The following is a 23,752-nucleotide window of genomic DNA, read 5'->3' on the forward strand; positions in this document are numbered from 1 at the left end:
GCATTTAAAATTGCTTTATACCCTAAATTACAAAATTCCGGTTTCAAGGTCCCTTATCAAGTTTTAAAGGCAAAATATTTTTCCAATGATCAATGAAATGACATTTATGGAATAGTTCTGGTAACAGGAGGAAACCACAAGAACAAGATTGATCAGAAATACTGCAAGTTTCAGTAACAAATAATTATGAAGCTTTTCCAGCATCTTTCATTTATATAGCAGTATTAATTAACAGTTTCCAAATTATTAGAAAATGCAATATGAATTTTACAAGACTTTAAATGAGCCTGATCTTGATCATCGGATACGCGAGGATCTTGACAGAGGTTGAATGTTCAGATACATGTTATCTTTACTGTAGCTTGCAGAGGCAAAAATGATGAACAAAATAACGTCACAGAATATAATATAACCGGGATTAAATAATATAATATAACCGCGATAAAATCCGTAAAAGTAGTTTTATTTAAATGTCTAATATTCGCGTAAGTGTCAGAAATCAAAACGTCACAGAACTTTCCTTATCTTTCCCTACTTTATTCGTGCCAGTTTATTATTCAGCAGAAGATGCGGATATCATAAATGACCGCGTTTTAGTGTTATCTATTATATCTGCGTACATTTCGGTTTTGTCCTGTCTTTGTAGCATTCAATTTATCATATCGAATCAGTGAAAGGAACAGGCAGTAATGAGAAATGTAAATCAGGAAAAAACATGGTGCCTAACATGATCAACAGGCAGCTGAACTATTGTCAGTCACACAATAGCTCATCGTCGGTCTTATTTGATGGGGGACTTACTTGCTTGATTAATTTGACAACATCATGTTGATATATATCGCCGCTAAAAATATTTTTAACATAGGCATGTTATAAATCAGCCATGTTTAGTCGTTGGGAAATCCATAACGTCTTACGGTTGAATGTAGTGCACATCGGCAAGGTAGGTAGGGCACCCTAACCACCTAGCCCAGTCTACCCACTCGCGCAATCCACAGAAATAGGAGCACATGTAATTTGAATACAATAACCGCAATATGCTTACTATGTGTGGGTTTGTCTTATTTATACAACCTAATGTTATGGATTTAAATTATCGAACTTCGTATACAATTATTAAACATTAATTATTATATAATTTATCCCTGTAGGGTCTGTGTTTGTAGTTACTCAAGACTATTATCCTGTTGAGATATTTTACATATAAGTTTAATTTCAAAGAAATGTTTACATATTCATATATTTACTTGCGACAGTTTCGTACTGATGAGTCAAATGTGGGGCACGAGTGACATTAGCGATAAAAAATTGGCCCAGATGAGAGAAACGAATATCTAGGCTTCGAAAACAGATAACGCTGCCAGTAGTCAGGGGGTAGGTTTCAGTATGTTTATTATCAGATGTTGACGATAGACACCCAGCTGCCCCACCATCGGCGCAAGTGGCGGCCGGCGTTTGTCATCATCAGTAGCATTCACAGCGGTGCGCGATTCGCACGCTGCGCACGACCACGCGTATAAGTACGGTAGTGAAAGTCGCGCGCGCAGGTTCCGCTACGATTTCGTACGCCGACATCTTCGTCTAGTTATTCTGTTTGTTCGTTGCGCCAGTGCAACGGCGAAAGGAGGTCGGTGCTTGTCCAAAGCCCGTAACACTGCCGTGATTTGTGATGCTGAAGTTTTAAATCGATCCCATGTTCGTGTGACACTTTAAAATATGTTAAAAATACTTTTGTGTTCTATTTATTTACCAATTGATATTTTATGTTTTGATGGCAATAGCTAAATAATATCTTTATTGTTTTGATCTCTAGAACTCTGTAGGATGTGGTAAACAAATGCTATTTTCGAATTACATTCTCGACTTTCTCAATTGTACGTAACTTAAGAAAATCAAAGAGAACAAAAAGTTCAATATTCAAAGGCATTAGAAAAACTAAGTACTACGGGTTCGTAGACATAATGTCGTAGTACGTAGATAGCTGTAAAACTTGTGGCTTGTCTCGTGGAAACTTGAACGATTGTCTAGCTAGGACGACGATGTTGTTAGTTGTGTAGCAACAACAAGTGGCGAGAAGTTTGCAGTTGTCGGTAGGCGTCAGTTAGAAGCTGGAGTATTGCCTCCAAGTTGCTCCCACAGACAGCTGCTTAGTGAAAACAAGAATCGAGTGTATGTCCGTGACCCTCTACGCCTTTCCCACATTACACACCTTATCATTACGTTTTGCAATTCTGTAAGACTCAATTTGGACTATTATTTTTTCCCAAATATAGTTTGCTGTATATTTCTCTTCAAATTAGATACTTGATTTGTTGACAGCAGAAGAATAACAGGTATAATTCTGGGTAAAACCATACTGCCTTCTAGTGTTCAAAAGTTCCCCAACTCCCGCTGGGGATTTCTTTACCACAAAATATGAAATACTTAGCGAATCTCCCGAATTCCCAATAAGAAGTGGTCTAATAACATTGAACGTAACAATATTATTTTTGGCTTAGGTAACGTGACTTCCGTGCATAAATTATTACAAGTTTCCATATTTGTCCATGATCCGGATGTTAGTAAGTAAATTAATTCCTTCTTGACCATGAAATTTGATGTCGATTTAAAGCCGATAAGTCATGCAGTGATTCAAACGAAAAAATCAGTTGCGTTGGTTTATCTTATCGCTGATATAAAATAAATCGACGAAGTGTGAAATATAACTAAACACTAGAAATATCGAAAGTCTGTTGTTGATTTGCCATTGGCAGTTACAAGTAAGTTGTGCAAGTCCCGCTGCGCTTTGAAATCGGACACGACCTACATTTTTCTCAGCAATAGACGTAACTTGAGCACCGTTCTAGTTGTAGGGTGCTAGTAGTGCTCCCGATAAATTAATAAGCCAAGCTATTTTAATGTTTCGATATTGCATTTAAATAGCTTTTATTTATAAACAGCGAGAAAAGAATGTGATCTCTTATGGCGATTGATCTAATCTCAAGTCTCGTTTTCCTTAACTCCCAAAACATGTTTGGTACTTTTAATAGCAAGTTTAGAGTAGTTGGTAGATTATATTAATAGATTTGAGGAAGTAATTTACTTCTGTCCTGTTTTATTGCCAAAATATCCACATACATGCTGAATTTTTACAATTTTGGTGTCTTACTGAGTTTCATGAAATCCACCTTATAAAAAAAGTATTTGTGAAGTAATTTTAGCATTTTTTAAAAGAGACTAAACGTAGTGCTAGAAGTTTGCTTTTAAAGTAATTAGAGGCAAAAATGAACTTGCCGGTTATTAAAATAAGAACTAAATGTTAATTAAAATTTAGTTTTAAAATGCGTTTCATAATAAAAATGGGTGTGTCCAGTTCAAACCGAGGAGTAGTCTATCTGGGATTGTTTGCTTGTCTTCTAATTTCAATAATAAGTTTTTGCTAGAACTAATTTAGTTAACTTGTGGAAATAGAATTAAATAATAGTAAAGATTTAAAGACTGTGTTGTATAAATGAGAATTAATCCTAGTGTACCGTGTACATTATCTTTGTTAATGTTGCGGAACCATTTCAATAATACCTCGTTAACTATATCAACACACGGCTCATAAAATGTTATTAAAATTGAAAACAACAGCGTATTATTAACATCAATTAACTGGTGACATAGTTGGTCAGCTATGGTCTTTACTCGACTGCCGAAGAAGGATAATTTACTTACTAATTTTAATATTTTTCTTAAATATCATCCTACCAACCGTTCTCCTCCCCTGAAAAAATGCTTATTTATTAGAAGTACAGATTCCTATGGATAAGAAAGCTTAAGTAATAGGTACGAGTATATTTCTCAATATAGAATACACCTAAATCTTAATCAATCTAATTAATTTTTTCTCGATCGAAATTAATTATCCCTGATTTATGAGTAAGATTTCTGCTGTCAGTAGCACATGTGCCTCACCTCTCCTGAAAGGTTCCATATGTTATTTTATTCATGTCCATCAAAATGCGTTATTTATGTTTAAATGTATTTGCTGGTTTTAGCTCATTATTAATTCATGGAATAGTTTGAATCATATCATTGTAGAATATCTGATAATTTAGCAAATGTACCTGCCTGGTCACGTACACAGTATCGATATCGTCGCAGTACCGAACTTTGGCAGGACGAGCTAAAACAATTATCATCCTCCGAGCCTTTTTTTTTCCCAACTATGTTGGGGTCGGCTTCCAGTCTAACCGGATGTAGCTGAGTACCAGTGCTTTACAAGGAGCGACTGCCCTGCCTGACCTCCTCAACCCAGTTACCTGGGCAACCCAATACCCCTTGGTTAGACTGGTGTCAGACTTACTGGCTTCTGACTACCCGTAACGACTGCCAAGGATGTTCAATGACAGCCGGGACCTACAGTTTAACGTGCCATCCGAAACACAGTCATTGGCGTCTAAGATATACTTAGAAAGTACATACAAACTTAGAAAAGTTGCATTGGTACTTGCCTGACCTGGAATCGAACCCGCGCCCTCATACTCGAGAGGTTGGTTCTTTGCCCACTAGGCCACCACGACTTTTACAATTACTAAAACAATCAATTACTAGTACGTAAATAACGCTATCTGTCGATTGTTTGGGTTTGTCATCATAGTTGGGTCCTGCATTATGTCGTTTCCTTTATTTTGTTTATCATAAATCTTGATGCATATTATGCGCATAAGGCCCCAAAACTATACTAAAGAATCTTAAACAGACAGTTAAGTGTACAGGAATCATTTACACCGCTGATGTATTAATGAACTCTGTATTTCTTTGTCTGTAGGTTTATTTATTGTTACCAATTAATCTGTATTCAGTGCGTTTGCTCCTTGCTACCATCTTATTATACATGCGACGTTTGTTCTACGTTTCAATTATCATTGTTTGTGTGTATGTTGTTGTGTCTAGCCCTCGTAAGTGCATTCTTGTTACATTGAAACTAATGACCCATGACACGGACTTATCTACTCTCCTTGAATGTTTCTGTAAAGATAAATCTGATGGCTGGCGATGGAATGGAAGGGATCATTCTTTAATGTTACGACGCACAATTTTTCTAGCATTCTCATTCTTCTTAGTCAAATATTGTTGTATTCCATAAATTCTGGTCGATTAGAATGTTTATCTAAACACAGTAAATCACGTGCGATTACATAAATCTTTCAGAGCAATCTATTTAAACTGCTATTATACAGGAACTATTCTCTTATCTCAAAAATGTGCACTTAAATTCACATTTATTCTAAGTTTAAAGAGACATCATGATAATTTCCGTGAAGAAATCGTAAGCATATCTAAACGAATTGTTTGTTTGTCACGGTAATCGTGCTATAGAAATTTACACGAATGGATAGCAATAAAAGGACAACGTACATTTACATCCTGTATTTTAAATAAATCTTATATTTTATGTTGTTCGGTCGTGTTGTCTGCTGAATGTATCTTTGTAAGTTTTACATCGAGTTCCATGTTAACGTATTTTGCAGCATTACTTGGAATGGCGATGTGACTGATATAAAATCTGGCGATGGCGCAGCGTGCGCTGACCCCTTTGTTTACCCGCCGTTTTGACTTTGAGATCGTGCATACTTTCGCGTCGTCGTCGTGACCCATCGACGTGTTCGATTCTATCTGCATTGATTCCTTTGTTACTTGCGATTTACTCACCAAGCAATGCAAAGTCTACATGCGTCTGTGTATTTGTTAACATTGTAGTCAATGTCTTACATTAATGTCCGAAGCACTTGTGCGACACCAGTACATCTGTTTAAAAAGTTTTACTAGTGGTTGTAATTACATTTATTGTGCTAAGGTTAGGACCTGTTATGAATATTATTTTCTTAACGCCGATATAGAAGAAGGTCTGTGGTACACGACGTGAGATAACTACGAAGTTGCTAGAACACTAACGGTGCCAGCTAACACATTTATGACCGTTTGTGCGTGCTTTATCACCCTTTACGTTATTAACATAAACCGCGTAATGATCTAGCCAGACATTTTCCACTGCGAGTGAGACTATGTGCTGTTCTCAAGGCTTTTCTATCAGTCTCACCCTATCTATGAAATATTATATTTAATGTGCACTTATTGTCATACGTAATAGATGAAGTCACGTGTTTATTGTTGTTAGAAGTTATAATTGTGAAAGATAACATTATTTGTATATGATTATTGAATATATCTTCAGTTCAGGAAATAGTTCCTCGTTTTTGCACTCAAAAATTTTAGTAAAAATAATCCTTAGCCAAAGTTAAAGGTTATAATTTGAGAATTGATAATTTTCAGCCTGCAAAATTTGCCAAAAAGGTTTGGTTCTGATTGGTTAAATTAAATAATTTTCGTACAAACTGTTAACTACCGAAGTACTTCAAAGGAAGTGCGAGCGATCATCAAACATCAAAGCTTTAGATGAATTACGACTGGTGGAAACGACATCGGTTTACAACTTGTTTTCGTTTTATCTTTCTCTTGTAAACAACTATGATTTGTATATGTCAACAAGTAGCCATGTGTTATAAAAAATGACCGTAATTTGTATGGCTTAAGACATCAAGGGTTAATAAGTTAAATCGTAATGATTCCGTTAAGTTTATAACTATCGTCTGTTCTTGCATTATTGCGGATGGAACAGTTTGATTAGAAATTGTAACACAGGAGGGTCGGATGTCGAGCTCTCGTGAGAGGTTAATTTCCTAGTCAACGTTGAGCGTGCATTCTGCCACCTGATTGACGGTTGTAGGTTAACTTTGATTCACACAAGGCCATGCTTTAAACACTCCTTGATTGAAATATATAAAAATATGATATGAAATAGTTTTCTTCATAATAAAAACACGCGTCCTAGACTAATATTCCGAGTCTCATTAATACGCACTCACTTAAGCTAGATACCATGTTGCGAAATGTACATGATTTCCTGTGCACTGTTTACTCAAGTCTGCTATGTCGCATGGACACTCCAGTGCATTTCAACATTTTGCTTTGATATTTTTTTCTTGCTAGCTTGATCTTAACACAAAAAATAAATTGGACTCTAAATTGTATTGCACATTTGTCATTTTAATGACACATGAGGGATCTATATTTCAATTACCATATCCCTTACTAATAAAATGTGATGGCACTGTTGAATCGTAAACTCAAAATTAGATTCAAGATCTTGGTCGAATTCCAAGTTGTTTTACGCATAAATTGTATGATGTCTAAAAATGATTATGAAATCGATGGTGTATATGTGAAAGATAGTGAATACGTATGGCAAGGCGGTGGAAACTTTCCCCGAGCCCGCGCTGCGTGTGCGCGCGATCTGATGACGGACCGCGCCGCTGTTACGAAAGCTGCAATCACCTGCTTATATGGCATAGCGCCGACACTTGTCGCTAAGCTTGCTTAGAATTACACTGTGCCTATTTATACAACAGTTTGTTTTCGTTGCATGATCTATTAATGAAATATTATTTGTTCTGAAAATAAGGAAAATGTTACCCGATTACAAGGACCATATTTATTTGTTTATGCTTATATATTATTACACGGACGTAGCTTATTATTTTGCCATTATCGTGTACAGCATTACACTTGTATACAAAACTTCGTAAAATCAATTTTCTAAACTAAGCCCTCTAAAGCTATTAAGCTATTATTGATATTATGTAGTTACATCGTTCCCAAGAGTCTATACATTTTCAGTAGTTCCAAGACAATATAGATATTATTTAAGTATTGGATCAACCATAATTGTAGTCAATTGCTAAAGCGTTCCACGTGATATGGGATAAATTTAAAACCTTGAATCTTTAAAAATTACAGTGTAAGTGATTCATAAGCGACAACAAATGATTTCTTTTGTTGCAATGTGTTCGAAAATGAAGGAGCCGTAATTGTCATGTTGGCTCCATAAAACTAGTCGAAGTGACATTTAACGAGCTAAAGTGTTGAATAAAATGAGTGTGGAACCGACATTGACCGAGTCCCCGGTGCCGCTGGCTCTGTCGAGGCTGCAGACGCGGCCCGGCCGAGTGCCACGAGGTTTGCGCACGCACCGGCCCAGTCTGCAGCTAGCCAGCTTACAAGAGTCCGCTGATGAGACTCCTAGGCGTTACAGTGGAGAACCATTTGCTGCCGATACGGACGATGATGAGGCGTTCACTGACGACGTAGTTCCAGAAGTACCGTCTTTGTCAACCTCCAACGGACGCCGAGCTTCCGAAGCTACCTTTGCCGAACGTTACAGACAGTTGACGGATTTTGATGGTCCCCCGCCTGAAGCACCACGGCGTGCCTCCTTAGCGGTGCCTGTGGGTGCCGAAGGTTTTGGTCCCAATGATAAGGGTCGAAGACGCTCTTGGGCAGCGAGATTACAGTTAGAACGCAAAAAACGGAGGAAGTCAGGAGGAAACGATACAGACGAAGAGAGTGATACCCCAATATATGTCCGTCAGAAAAGACCCTCGTGGTGGAATGTGTTCGTGCCTGATAATATGCTGAAGAACAGGTACCGTTAACATACATTTTTTTTAACCATCTAGAAGTCATTCATTTTATTCTTGGTTCAACACTTACCCCAAAGGAACTTAACTATGCAATGTGATATAATGTTCGTATTCCTTTAACGGGATTAGAATGTGTATGCGGGGCTAGGGCACATGATTTCCTTGACCTAATGCTCGTACTCCGATTGTTTGTTTGTGAACTAAGTGTGCAACTTTCATGGTTACTGGGCATTGCAATTGGAACTGCGAATCCTTCCATATTCATGTGTGTTAATGCTATTCATCATTCAATCATCGTATGTACGAGTTAGGTTAGTTTATCTCTCTTAATAACTAAATGTTTTCTGAATTCTATCATACATATTGGGTATTTTTTTTACATAATGTTGTAACTTTATTTTTCAAGTTTCTAAGACAATCTTTTTCTGATATTACTAGGTATCTGATATTAGAACCGTAAATAATAGGTTATTTATCACCAAAATTTTCCATAATACACGAGAGTTTATGTACACAGTACGGTGACAAATTTACAAGACGTATTCTGGTTTGATAAATCAGTAACAAACACTACCTTAATTTACGTATATATTACTTTTATCTAAAGGAACATTTTGTCTACAATATAACACAAATATTTGTGTAATTTATAATTCGTAGTATCATCAACGTTAAAACCACTAGAGCCCATTCAGTTTGTTTTGTATCACCTGATATCAAAGTATCAAAAATTGGATACCACCATAAGCAAGTTACATGATCGTCATGAAACTTTGGGTAGTAAATAACACACTACGTCACCGCAACACATTTACTTACAGGTGGACGTAACATTACATTAATCAATTTGCTGACATTTGCATTCAAATGTCATAATACTGACGCCTACCTGTTATCGTGTAAAAGCGAATTCTCGATATGGTCAAATCGGTTTAGATATTATTAGGTATCGTTTTTCGTGCGTATTCAAATGCAGACTACTTACCTGATGTAGTATATTATACTTACAGCTTTTTATTTAGCTGATCAAAAACATTTTTGAGTTTTTCTCTCCTCTATTATTTTTAACCAAAATAGTTTAGAATATAAAGAATCGGAACATTTTATCCTAATATTTGAAAAGGTCGAAACAGGAAATTCCGTAACTTTTGGAAATATCAATTGATTAGGCAGCTTACAAATGGAACAAGTTAGCTTTTATCGAATCGGTTGACCTAAAGAAATTCCAACATTAAGTTTTTCCACATCTCATAAATTCGAAGACATGGAGAACGGATATCGGTATTATTACGATTTATCCAATCAAACAATGACCAACACTCTGTCTAAATGACTGGTGCATTATTAATGTTGTAGAGAATAAAAAATAAGTAGGTGAAGTGTAATATTTTTCACGCAAACTCAATGGTGGTCCATTAGGTTCGCTTCAGTCGGGTCTGACCAATCAAATTGATATTACATTACACATTGTCGATAATTGAATTATTCCATTAGCACCAATATTTACTCACGATCTTTTTGGATGATCACTATAATTTCATATAGACTTGCCGAATTTGCCCGAACACACTAAGAGCCTTTGCGTTTTTGTGTAATCCATCAGGGAGAGACCTTGAGATCTCTAACCTGATAATTTCAGATGTCAGATTTTGAAGAATATTTTCTTAGTGCTACCGATTGTTTATGTACAGACACCTACTAGAATTTATTGTACGGAATGAGTCATGTGCCCTCTAGTCTTATAACACATTTATATGAATTATTATTTGGTCAACCCCTTAGGATAAGGGAAAAAATATTCTTATTTAACATTTAATGAAGTGTCAATGCAAGCTAAATAGCCAAACATTGATTCGGTACTTCGGTGACAATTGGATACTTAATACCATATTTTCTTTTAAATAAATAAAAAGGAAGTATTCAATGGATATTACGAAGCTTTTCTTATGAGCATAAATATTATAACGAAAGATACCATTTAATTCATAATCGCTACTTTGCATTTTGACCTTTAAACGCCAAACTCAAATATGTTCCGTAAACACCCATACACCAAATGATTGTGGACAGTTTGATGATAAACAGATGTAAAAGGTAACAGTGTGGGCGTCTTATTACTCTTTTAGTCTTAGTCATGCGGAAATTCGTATAATATTATTATACTTTATAAGTATTATACAGTTTTATGCGCTTCGTAGTTGCTGTAGGCACTGCTCTACGTCATAGAATGAGGTGGTTTCAACATGCTCGTCGTGCAGCGCCTGCGCAGCTTCCGCGATCGTGCGTTCACCTTTGTCTGTCAAAAGACGAAACCCTTTGTTTTCCTACATTTTATTGAAACCTTTAACATTTAAATGCAAAAATTGATCGTAGCAAATTGTTTTCTCACGAGCAAACAGAAAATTGGTTAAACAGTTATACGTATGATGACCTTAGTAACACATAAACTACGTAGACATTTCACATTTAAGCGGAAACGAGCTCTCATTAAATGTGTCTTGTGCCCACTTGATATTCCAAACACGTGGCCATAAACATTTAATGGATTTGCGAATGCAAATGCAAAATTATAATAAGATTAGATATAATTCACAACAGTGTTTATGGATAATAAAGACAATGATTAATATCCTCATCAAAATATCATATTGTATTAGTTCATGGACGTCAGTAGATGGTATTTTTTGCATTTTAGATAGTTTTAGGCTCTAGACCTGGTAATAAAAACAACATCAAAGTACATCGTTAAACCATTGATGGGCGAGTCCGACTCGCACTTTTCCAGTTTTTTTTCCTACAATAGGAAGTATTGAGGTAGATATCAGCTGGACAAACATTTTCTTCTAGTCTTTCTGAAATACACCTCAATTGGTGTATATTTACAATTTTCAAATAACGTCTATCGATAACAATCGGCCAAAAACGGGCTTTATAGCATTTATCTGTGTGCGCAGTAGCTAGTGCGCTGGACCTAGACTGCATATTTGCTTTTTTTTTACATTGTGAACCTTGAAAAACATTGTGATTATACATCCCAAGGCTGGCCAGCCGCCAGACGTCCACGCGGTCTCCGTCGCCTCCCTGCCACATGATGTTGTTATTAAAAACTATGCGGAGACAACACAAAAGCGTCTCGTATCTGTCTCGGGCGCACACCGTTGTCCTCAGCGTCCCCACATACCCCCCCCATCCATTGTTGCACAATTTGTTGTGATATCACTGCGCACAATTTTACTTCGTGATTATTGTTAACATTACAAATAGACATGAGATTCTATGTTTCAAAGGATGTTTATAAAAATAACCTCTGAACCATACGCGTGCTGTCGCGTGAACAAGGCCGATTTGTGTTTAATTCAATTCTTAGGTAGGCACTAGATGCTATGTACGTTGGTTTTATATGTTATATACTTTTTATGTTATGCCACAACTTACAAAATATTCGAGTGCAGTGAGTTTAATGAGAGTGTTCTCAATTTAAACTTGAAGACATGTTTGTTTTTAACATGCTCACATAAATTAAAAATAATTTTGGCAAAGTGTACACATGGTGAACCGTGAATCATCATCCACAATACAATACTATTGTGCATAATACACTTTATAGTCTATGTTAATGCAGCTGAATAAATAAATAAGAAAATTTTAACGAGTTCCGTTAAATTTTTATTACCCGTCAGTAAACACGTAAAACTTACATGTATTGGACAATGAGGAACATGAATACATATGATCACGGAATGAATACAATAATATATTTAACACAAAAGTCACGTCCTAGTTAACGTAAAGATGACTGAATATTTTAAGTGAAGCAAAATATACTTTTGTGTTTTCATAATTAAAGTAACACTAATTCTACAAATAAAACCTATTATGTATTTATTATGAGAGTATTTGTTTAAAGCCATAGTAGGAGCAATCAGTAACGACGCGGTGACGTGTCTGACGTAGGTACCACGCCCACTACAATTTGGAGGCTAACGTGGTAACACTAAACAAGTCTAGAAAATTCAACCCAGATCATCTGGGGATCCATGCATAGACATCACTCGTAGTCTTATTGTTATAAAAATATCTGATTAGATCTTTTGATCCATATCGCAAAATCAAAAAATATCCAATAAGGAATATCTGTGCACATACTATTATTATTAAAATTAGAATAGATTTCTTGTCCTATTTTTTCGTTGTGTATTAAGTACATGAAAAAAACTAAGTTATTCTCTATGTCTAGAAAATAAATTATCGTAAGGCCCTTAGGAATGGAAGATATTAAAAATTATAACAACTTTCTTCAGACCACAATAAAATAGATATGCAAATGATGCCTCTTTTGGTTTCATATGCTTTTATATCGTTCCTGTTTCTAATAGAAGTCTGATACCTACTGTAATATTAGGAGTGTCGTATAAATTTTAGAGCAAATAGTATTGCTGAATTGTTGTTGATTGTAAGTCATAACATTATGCCACTTAATATGGAATAGCAATTAGTTTGCTGAAGGTTCACATTCCACTGTTGAAAATGTTATGTACTTCCACTTGAAACTAGTGCTAGTCCTCAAGCATGTCCAAACTGAGGAATGTAGGTATGTGAAATATCTAATCTTAATATGTAACCCTGAATCCCTACGGATGGAGATGAGTATGTCAACATATTTACTGCACATATTAGCGCTATTATTGAGAATATGGTGCACAGATTCCCTTGGCACTGATCTAAGCTTTTAATGATCAATTCCGTGAAATTGTTTACAATAGTTATTCGAATAATCACGAACCTAATATTTTGGCAACGCTGCACTCGCCATTCCGTTTGAAATACATCTTCAATATGTCGTGACTCGTGATAGTTCTTTGATTCTAGAATAACTAAAAAGTCATTGCCTGCAGATTATGTAATGGGATGTCGAGATATTGTTTACATCGTATCACTCCAAGCGCATACTACGAAAGGTTTAATATTAAAAGAGATTAAGTATGCGATAATCGTTACAATAAATCTGGTGAAAGAATCCTTCACATCAATTCTGCCATTGTGTTAGCAGATACGCAGTGAACCCGCTCCCTATAAATCCGCTGTGTTACAGGGTCACCACACAAAGTTGTATCACAAATGGCGGCAGGATTAGGTCCCCACATAAAGCTCAATATAACATTGTGTGGCTACAATACAATGAACGCCACTGAAAATACACATCTAGTCAATTGTCCGTGGCTACCGCGGCGTCCGGCAGTTTAGAAATAGGATGAGTACACAAAACTTTGTTTGTAAGAAGTATTAGTCTTATTCTCTCAACAACTTCGTTGTTTACCTGATCAGATCAAACCAGAGTAACGACGCCAGCAATCGTTAATTCTGTCTGCACGTTTACCTTGTTTTCTTCATACCTGTCTGTAAATACTATCAGATGAGTGTCAGTTTCAATGTTTCTAGTTTTCCATAAATGCTGACTTCCGAATGAACTGCGGAAAGCGACCTGACCCAGATGTATGCGCAGTGCGGTCGCCGGTCGCCGTGCGGTGACAATGTTGTCTTGTACAAGGACGGTCACATTCATGCACCGGCTACCGAGATGTGTGGCACTCGTTTATTTTATTGCACATTAATACTCGTTCATGGTTCCACTGGCGATGGTCTCGTTACGATTCATTTACACTTCTGTTACCGAATGTTGGTTGCCTTTTAACACTTTCACTTGTGTTAGTAACGTTTGCTCGTTCTTCGGCTTTACCTTACACGAATACGAATTTAGTTCTAAGTGGTTTCGGATGATTTACATGTTTAATAAGTATTTGGATTTTTTAAAATAATATCTACCAACAACCTTGTTGACAATTTGATATATCAGTAGATGCGCAGATCAATTCGCAACGACCCCTGTGGCCATCATCGTCGTCGGTCACGTTTTCATTATATCGCCGACCGTTTAGTGCACGGACTGCAACATACCATTTTAAGACTGCCCAAGCGACAAGTGATGCAATTAATTTTAATGATTCATGCACGACGAGTAATCGTTTTATTTCAATACACCTTGATAGCTTATCTATTAATCGATATTCAAACGAGCTTTCTGCTGCTCCATAGATAGTTTGAAACTGCGGGGAAAATAGAAATTGTACTTACTTACTTTAAATATAATATAACAAAACCATTTCTGTACTAATAAAAATATGAGATAATTACATTTGTAATCTATTTCGATTTTATCCTAAATAATAAATCTTTATTGATGATTTCAGTTTGAACAATGATTTGCAAAACGATGTTGCCAAGATTATATGCACATTTGTGGCGTCCTCAGCCCTGTAACAAAACTGGGTACGATGAAATTCATTAATACATAGCAGCTACATACACAGGTATATCATGCCTATGTTAAAATTAACCTTCACTTTGAAGTGTTTAAAGTGTTATGATGTGAATAAAGTAGAATATAGCAATAGGGCCTTAAAATTGTACTTGTTTGTGCAATGCCACTTCATATGAGTGTTTACGTGCGTATAATATAGGTGTTCGAGGATGGATGTCCATTTCCTCCCCATTGCGCCAATTGCGCTCGTTTGCGGATGGCACTCAACTAATTGTAAGCTCCGCAATTAACGAACGAGTCTGATGGGCGAGTGCGCACCTCACGACGTAAATGTACATACCATACGAATATTTCATTCGAGAAAAAACTAAACTTGATTCTAGATACAAGATACTTTACTACTAAACTTACAGATGCTAGCATCCATGAATGAGTATGACTAATACCTAAGTGAAAGCAGAAAATATCACTTTTCATTTGTTCTGCTAATTATGTATTTTACTCGCCTACTCGCCTTAGTAGCAGACAGCTCCGCTAATGATCCACTGGCATAAACACAATAAAAATAAACAGGGCTTTTAGAGCCTGTGCGTTGTCAGGCACACTGTGACGAGCTCTCTGACCAGGTGGGCTACGTCATTTCTTTGATGACGGTTTGACGTTTTCTCGACCGCACTATCTGGCGAAACTAATGACGCTATTAGAACACATTTCTACAAAATAAAACACAAAAGAAATACGTACCTAGGTACTACAGCATGAAACATATAAACTGTTCTTAGGCTTTTCCTAAGAGTGGGCAAGGCCCATTAGCATCGCATACACTTATTGTCTGAATGTCATTTTTATATTAATTGCAGATAGTAATTGACTAATTGCACATTGTTCTGAAACCTCATGTTATCTGATGAAGTCATCCAGAATTCTAAGAGCGACATTTATGAATAGCAAGCATAATTAATTCGTAACGAATTGTAAAATGAATTCATGATGGTGCTGTCATTAATTTCAGTTTGTTTCAATGAAGAAGACAGAAAGAGTCATTTAAATTGCATTGTGCTCTAAGTACTTGGGTAAAAAATGACACATGCTCGCTTTTGAGTGAGCATCTTTCAATAAGGTGTTGTGGCGATTCTTGTTGATCTAAGTGTAGCGTCAGAAGGCCATTGTAGTCATTAGGGTCAACTAGCATCTAACATTTAACACCGACCGCCAGCGATATGGCGTTACCTTCTACGTGGGAAACGTTAAGCTACACGTCATACATGTCTTATGTTATCGCATTAGAAATATATTAATTCAGTTTCTGGGTTCAATTATGCAAAATATTATTTTCTACTTTTCTTAATAGAAAATTAAAAGTACCGTTAAAGTGATGGTCAATACTGATGTGGTCAGTCATACCGTGGTGTTTTGCCATTTAATTTCCATTCATGTGATTACTTGCCATAATATTTCAAGAAATTATAAACAACTAATTCTATAAACAACGATTCTCCTCAAACATAAGCAGTCAGTTCAAGTGCTTATTTGGTATTTTGCTTTGACCTTGTCTGGCCTAGCACAATTCGCGGTGTGTGCAGCTGTGTTGCCAGAGTAACCTTAAACCTGTTTTTTTATAAATATTATTTTCAGTATCATAATCAGTAATGTTGTTTCATAATGCATGTAATTTAATATTGCAAATCTGCATCGCAAACACATTTGAAGTGTTTTATAATTGTGGATAATTCGTTATACTCTGCTGGCTAAACATACTCCACTTGCACGCGCAGCCGATAGCCGCTTCACTGATTTAGAACAAATTGTGTCATGCATTTTGGCATCTCAAGATACCCGACCGTGACGCTGTATTGTTTACTTGTTAAGATTTAAACCACTACCTACCTACTCTGTAAACAATATGGATACAAACAATAATATTTCTAGGATATCTTTTATGTAAAAAAGATTATTAAAGTTTTAATAATGTATGATAAATACCGTGTTAATGAATAATGTTAAGACGATTTAGATACATTGCCGAGCTTAATCACCATATTATATTTGTTTACAATTAAAATACTTGAATAGGTAGGAAACTAATGAATAATAAATACATTAGGTATGTGTAGTGAGTAAGAGACGTCTTTGTTAATAGCTAAACATACTTAATTAATGATTATCAATACTACCTATACGACATAAAATACAAAAAAAAATATATTATAAAGCGTGTAATCATTTCATAATCGGTAATAATTTTTAGTGCAACATATGCTCAAGCGCAAACCGCAGCATTTTGCCTTAGTATAAAACGGGCCAGACCATGAGAAGAAATATTTGGTCTCCATCATGGACATGGGTTGGCGCCGGCTTGTCTACCAAATCCAACTATTTTTGACGTACCATACTAGAGATGGTTCTGTCTATGTGAGTGGGTGCAAGGTGAAAGTTTTAGATTACGTGTACCTGAACCTACTAATATCGTTTTCCTGAAATCCTGCACCCGGCGAATTATTCAGAAGTTAAATTCGCAAATGTATCAGTGCACTTTATTTCATACAGCCAGTCAAACAATCGATAAATTTCAACATTAATCTTTTAACGATGCAACAGGCACTTAAATTGTTTGTACAACAGAAATATTATAAATCCTTAACTTTAAATTCAGATGCTAATAAAACATTCACTTTAGAATAACAAACATTGAATCTTTTTAACGCAGGACTGAGTAATGCCATTGCATTACTTGCTAGTATTTCTGATAATATTGAAATGGTCATACTTGTGTTGCAATAAGTTAGTGCGTGCGTTGCGTGGTACGTGCGCCGGCGCGCGTATATTCGTTCATATAATTTCAAAACCACAGTAACAGTACAATGACCTCGCCTCGGAATAGGTTAGTAGACTACTCCTACTTCCTCACTGGTCGACTGTAGATTTTTATGACAGCAGATAAAGATAATTGCTATTATGTTTAATGGTCCGACAGTTTAGTCTTTAGTATCCTTTCCGTCTTTATTATGGAAAGTCTATGATAACAAAAGCCTACTCCCATTAGCAACAGCATAAGATTCTAATAGTAAGCTTAATTAGCTAAAGCTTTACCGTCTTAACTCTTACTCTTGATGTTGATACGCTAAGCTGACTGCTATTTCTAAAGCGTATAAGAAACTGGTTGTCATTGCATATTAATTGCATTTTGGTCCAATAGATAATGCGAATAATTAGCTGGTTGTTATTAAAAATGCAGACTTGAAGGTAATAAGATTGCCCCGGGTACGTTTGTTATATTTAACTCTTGCTCTGTAATTACGCTGCTATTTGTACCAAAATTATTTCCGGTCCAAGTAACGTTCCGCCTTGGCTTTAATTGGCTAAAGTATGAACATTATCATACACAAGATTTACTACATAGTAATGCTGCAATGCAATAGGAACAAATAGAACCTCCTTCTTTTTATGTAGGGTCATGAAAACAACGTGGAAACAGATTTTTATAGCATTGTCATCTAATTTGGTAGAGTATTTACTTACCCTTAAACAATGAGATTTCAGATTTCGCTACTGTATAACATGATTGAAATCTGAATATACATATTCCATTAAAATTTAATACATACTTATCATCTACATTTATGCAGTACCAATATAGGTGGACAACATGCTCCACATTCTTACATAAATATACATATAAAAACAATAATTTTGCTATGTTGCTTTATGGGATAAATATATTTTACACGTAGACATTTTCAATAAAAAAATAGAAAACAGACTTTCCCGATCTTCATCTCTTGAAATCCGACTGCGTTTACAAAGTTGGCATCCAATAATAGTATCTTGAAAAATATTGTTTAACTGTCCAGATCCATTGGCAAATGATGTCACAAGCCGCAAGCATAAGTACTATGAAACGCCATGTTGTTTCTATTTCCGCTAAATATTATTTGGCCTTCTAATAAGAAGAAGAAACTATTTTCGGGGAGTACCTCAATTACGTAGTGTAGGACGTCCTCAGGCAGGAGCTGGATGCGAGAAGCCGAAAAACGATCTCAGTGGCGTGCACTTGGAGAGGCCTCAATTTTCTCTTTTTAGCTCAATGAAAAGTTTTAATAATTCTCAACCAAAACAACCAATGAAATCATCACCGTGTTGGTTATGCCTCAGTTGTTATACACATAAGTAATCTCTGTAGATTATGGAAATAATCCATAATTTACATCTTAAACTTATAAGGAAAAGCTATAACCGTTAAATAGAGAAAAATATTCTTAGCATGTGCAGTAAATAACAAGGATTTCTGTAATATAATCAACACATTGCTACACACATCGAAGGCTTCCACATAAAAGGTTGTCACAGTATCCGATGATGTAGATCTTGTTACTCTGCACTACCTGCCATGATACTCTTGTAGACCGACAAAAATTCTACTACGCACTTACGTACAAATGTGACGTTTATTTTTCACAAACATTTGGCTCACGCTTGTGAAAATTCATTTTCAGAATAATGCTATTGCTGTAACAACGTTTAACCAAAATTATTTGCGTAATAGAGCTTAAGGCGAGGAATTGGTCAACAATAATTCCATAACCGGCACGCGCATCTAAGGCGCCAAAAGGGGTCGGAGCGTCTGAGCGGGGCGAGGATAACAATACGCGCGCTAGCTTATAACTAAAAGTCGTAAGCGACAAAATGGTTTTGTAATTTTAATATTTAGAAATGATAATTTAATAAAAATTCCTACTACCATTTTAAAGAGTATGTATATACTCAACTACTAAAAAAGTTAAGAGGCTTAAATCGGTCCCGTTTGCCCATAATATGTGAATCTCTTTTTAAAAAGAGGTATGTTTGATATATTTTTCTCTGTTATAAAAGTTACCTAATCATGTTTCTACAACTAACAAAATAAGGCTTATATCATGAACTTTCAGGTAACCAAGTTGTATTTTGATCCGTTTTGTATTTACTGAGAAAAATTGACATCCTTGGCGCCAAAAATTCCAATTCGTCCTCTTAATTATTTTATTCTCATCCGTTTCCAAAATGACGGCTGTTTGTAAAAATGTGACGCATGAAGACTCCCATTTATTTACTTACATAGGCAGACCTAATGTTAGTAAATAAACGCAAAAGTCTTGGCGCCCACCGAGTGTCAAGGGCGGCGCTCGCTCCCCGCATTCGTATCTTCGTCACGGCCGGAGAAACCAATGTAAGAAGAACCACTACATTGTTCGATAGCCACAAACACGAGCAAGGGAAAACGAATCGTAGGAGCTCGTTTATAAGTTACTGTACCTAGTATAGGAGCAACCCAACAGGCCCGGGCGGGGCCGCACAGATAACGCTCCACTTGCATTGCGTTTATAAGCTTAAACTTAGACGTCTTCTTTAAATTAACACTAATTATTTACGTAATTAGCTTCTTACAGACTGCGGATTACTTTAGGCCTTTTAATTTATTAATAGAGTCTGTTTAATTTTTAAATCTTTCATTAAGTATGGCTTACTTTGATTCGGGGAGCTTACTCGTTGAATACCCAGGGTATAATATTCCATAATTAAATATGTAAAACGAAACGCAAAAGGTTTTTTAATTAAAGTAATTTGTTCTTTTCGCTTTTAGTGAAATTGCCTAAGCCAAAAAACATAATGTTTCCGAAATGTCAGATGACTATTTAACAATCAAGGTTTGAGAGCGATTAGGTTTAGTTTATTAAATTTGACGTTAATTTAATGCCGAAGCCCACACAGAGCCTATTTCTGCCTCTTTATATTAATTTCATTCATGAAAGCCTTTTCCAATGTAGCGTGAAACACGTTTTATTACTCAAGAATACATTGCAGGGTTCAGCTTTCAATGAAAGGCTCCTAAAATTATTTGTGACTCGTGAAGCACAGATTTATTTTGAAAACGTAGCTATTAATGCAAATGAAAACTGTTTTCGCCACGAACTCATTACGCTGTATGTTAATACCAGCCTCGCTGAAAGATGTTGTCACCCCTCGATATATCTTCAAAGTTATGAGGTCAAGTAATTTCCAGTTGTAATTAAAGTCACAATTATTTCAAAAAACTGTTCGCACAAAAATGTAATGTCACATACATTATTCACTACGTGTCATTATTTACACATTGCATGATTCTCAAAACGACCCATCGCATGGATCGATGTGGCATTTTTATGGTTTAGTTTTTATTTGCTGGTTTATAAAATAATTCGTTAATATTTTTGTTTGCCAACCGCACTGTTAATTATATGTAAGTTTCCACTCTGATATATGCTTTTATTTTTCAAAGGAATGGTATAATTTATGTATTTTCTATGTTAACGTTATATTTTAAGTTTGATGTAACAGATTGGAAACTTACAACTAAATATCCAGACAATTCTAGCTTAGGAAAGGACTCAGCCATTGTTTGAGCCATACATACAGCCAGTTGTTTTGATCGATTCTTGGGTAATATTGATTATTATTGATTTAGAGTTGCCTGGATTGTTTGTTGTATTATGCATGCGTATGCCTGTGTCTAGAGTGGTCTCTGTTGCATGCAGGTCTAGGCGAGCTTCGCAGCAGCTGTCCAGGAGCGCAGAAAGCATCGACCAGTCTTTCAAGAGGTACTCACGTTTTTGCACATTTATTACAAAATCACGCGCTTTAATCTATTGGCAAGCCCATAAGAGAAATCGCACTGCAGAAAGTCTTATCTCTGTCATCATCATAAATAGGTACGATTACAACAAACAAAACAATAACGTTATCTTATGAGATTGCCAAAAGATTGCGAAAAACAGATATTGATTAATTAAATTATTAATTTGCTTCGTTTCTTACCTTATTTATCTTATTAATATTTCATATGTTTTTTTTTTATACATGTGTGCTGTTTTGTGTATTTTGCTTAAATCGATCAGTGCATAGAATTACAACAATAATAAAATGAGGATGAAATAAAATACATCTTGCTGTTTGGCTATCACGAAATCTGTAAATTGACTATCTTCACGAATATGCGATATTTCGAAACTGAAATATTCGATGCGGCAGATAAACATTGACCTAATTATGTTAAACCAATGTAATCCCATCGATATTCATTGAAGCAGTGTACAGCAAACACTATCTTGTTATGATTTATGACTCATAACATGCAGTAAATTAATATCGAGCAACTGGCCTTCAATGGAGACACGAGATTGACCTTAAGTAATGTCATTCAAATATTAATGCAGAAATGTGAACTGGCTTAAGCCAGTGCCAAAGAAATTCGTTTAGTCATGAACCTCCGGGCTATAAGTAACTAAGCACTTCCTTCCTATCAAGTATGCTTCGGTTCAGGTATCTATTACTAAAATTGGTGTTCAACCGAAGTTACATCCAAGTTACATCAACTGGGCGTTTTTGCTCTGAATTGTTTTATTTACATGAAAAGTAGATGTTTGTCTATTTCTTCTTTTATCTGATGAGTATATGTTTTGATTTTATCGACAATATGTCGGGCAATAATTCTGTAGTGCGTATATGGTGCATATAGCGAATTCCTCTCCGCCATATTATTTAGGTGAGTCGACAGGCGTCGGCTCATTCTATTTGTGTCAGTCTTACGACAGTTATTTGGGACGACAGCTTTTGGGAGAGTGGACAATTACACGTGCGTTGACCCAGTGTGTTTACACCGCGTGCCTAGATGATAAACAGAACACTTGGACTTCATTGAACCCAAATTACAGACAAACTAATTTTCCATTGTTATGTTACAGGTCGAAAAGTCGCTCGGTTGACCATGGCTTCTCGCCGCCATTTGACTTGGAGGCTCTGCGCTCGAAGGTCGAAGGCAGATTTGATGCTGTACACAGAGGTGAATAAAACTCATATTTTGTTGTGTGAAATTCTTCTGAAATAACTCACATGTCCTTATATCCAGAAATAAATTGTGAGCAATTCATACATGCGCATAACGGAAAGATTTTATTACTGCACACGTCACAAGATTAATTTAATGAGTAATCAATTCTTAATCTGCTTAAGATCCAAAATTAAACTCGTCCTAGTATAAATTAATTCATATAAGTCTATCAAATTGGGAAGACGTAGTCAAGTCAACCAGAAGACATCAATTTAAAACTTTGCATTACAAGTTATCGCGTTAAGAATTAATTAATCAACAATCATTTAATTATGGATTAATTGAATAATAAGAATAGATGCAGTTATTTCTTACAATTAAATTCCATGTAAGTATTCTCCCACGCGTTGTAAAACAAAACGAGAGTAACATTGAAGCTTCGTCCAGTTTGTTATGTCGTATGGGAATACTAAACTGTTTTATTATTACCCCTATTGCGCAAACTAAACTTACAACATTTAATTGCCGCGTTGTGAGGACATTAAAACAATGTTAAAACTTAAACCCTTTCATTAAAACACATTACAAAGCTGGCGATTATGTTTAGTGGCGGGTTGCGGGCCCAACACTAAGCGTACTTATGAAATGTTGTCGTCATAATCTTCAATTATGTAAATAGAACATGTTGTGGAACTATTTCAGAGTTTAATTTGGGCCAATATTACAAAATATGAATACGCGATAAGAATAGGAGCATCTACTTTAATATCAAAACAATGCTTACAGTCTACAGTTCTACACGTTTATAGTCTTGTCACGGCATTCAATTACATATTTATTTTTAAGGAATTTGAAGTATTCGTGCTCCAACCAACTTGCCTCGGTTATCGTACTGGTCAATCGACTCATGAACAAAACTTGCCCTAAGCTGTGAGACTGAGGCTGTGACCTCCAAGAATTTTAATCACGTAGGTACTATGTACTAGACAGCCGGAGACTGGAGAGACGACAGTAAATATCTGTCTCATTTCATATTTTATATAACATATAAATAAATGTGGGTTGGGCTGATACCAACGCTACGTA

At 35.8% G+C, this 23,752-nt stretch overlaps 1 protein-coding gene across 17 annotated transcripts in view; it reads left to right on the top strand.

Moving 5' to 3' along the window:
* The window catches only part of LOC110381278 (TLD domain-containing protein 2), an 80,918-nt gene that overhangs the window by 21,314 nt on the left and 35,852 nt on the right, over nt 1-23,752 (top strand). For 6 of the 17 annotated variants that reach the window (XM_049842321.2, XM_049842326.2, XM_049842327.2 and 3 more), the window contains exons 1-4: nt 1,447-1,695; nt 7,825-8,509; nt 21,375-21,437; nt 22,581-22,678. In XM_049842321.2, the coding sequence (XP_049698278.2) occupies nt 7,959-8,509; nt 21,375-21,437; nt 22,581-22,678 (712 nt within the window). In that variant the 5' untranslated portion in view covers nt 1,447-1,695; nt 7,825-7,958. Of the gene's footprint in view, nt 1-1,446; nt 1,696-7,824; nt 8,510-21,374; nt 21,438-22,580; nt 22,679-23,752 lie in introns of those variants that run through there. The other 11 variants (XM_049842329.2, XM_049842330.2, XM_049842333.2 and 8 more) reach the window with 5 other exon arrangements.

The sequence above is a fragment of the Helicoverpa armigera genome, chromosome 5 (genome assembly GCF_030705265.1).
Source record: "Helicoverpa armigera isolate CAAS_96S chromosome 5, ASM3070526v1, whole genome shotgun sequence".
NCBI classification, from domain to species: domain Eukaryota; kingdom Metazoa; phylum Arthropoda; class Insecta; order Lepidoptera; family Noctuidae; genus Helicoverpa; species Helicoverpa armigera.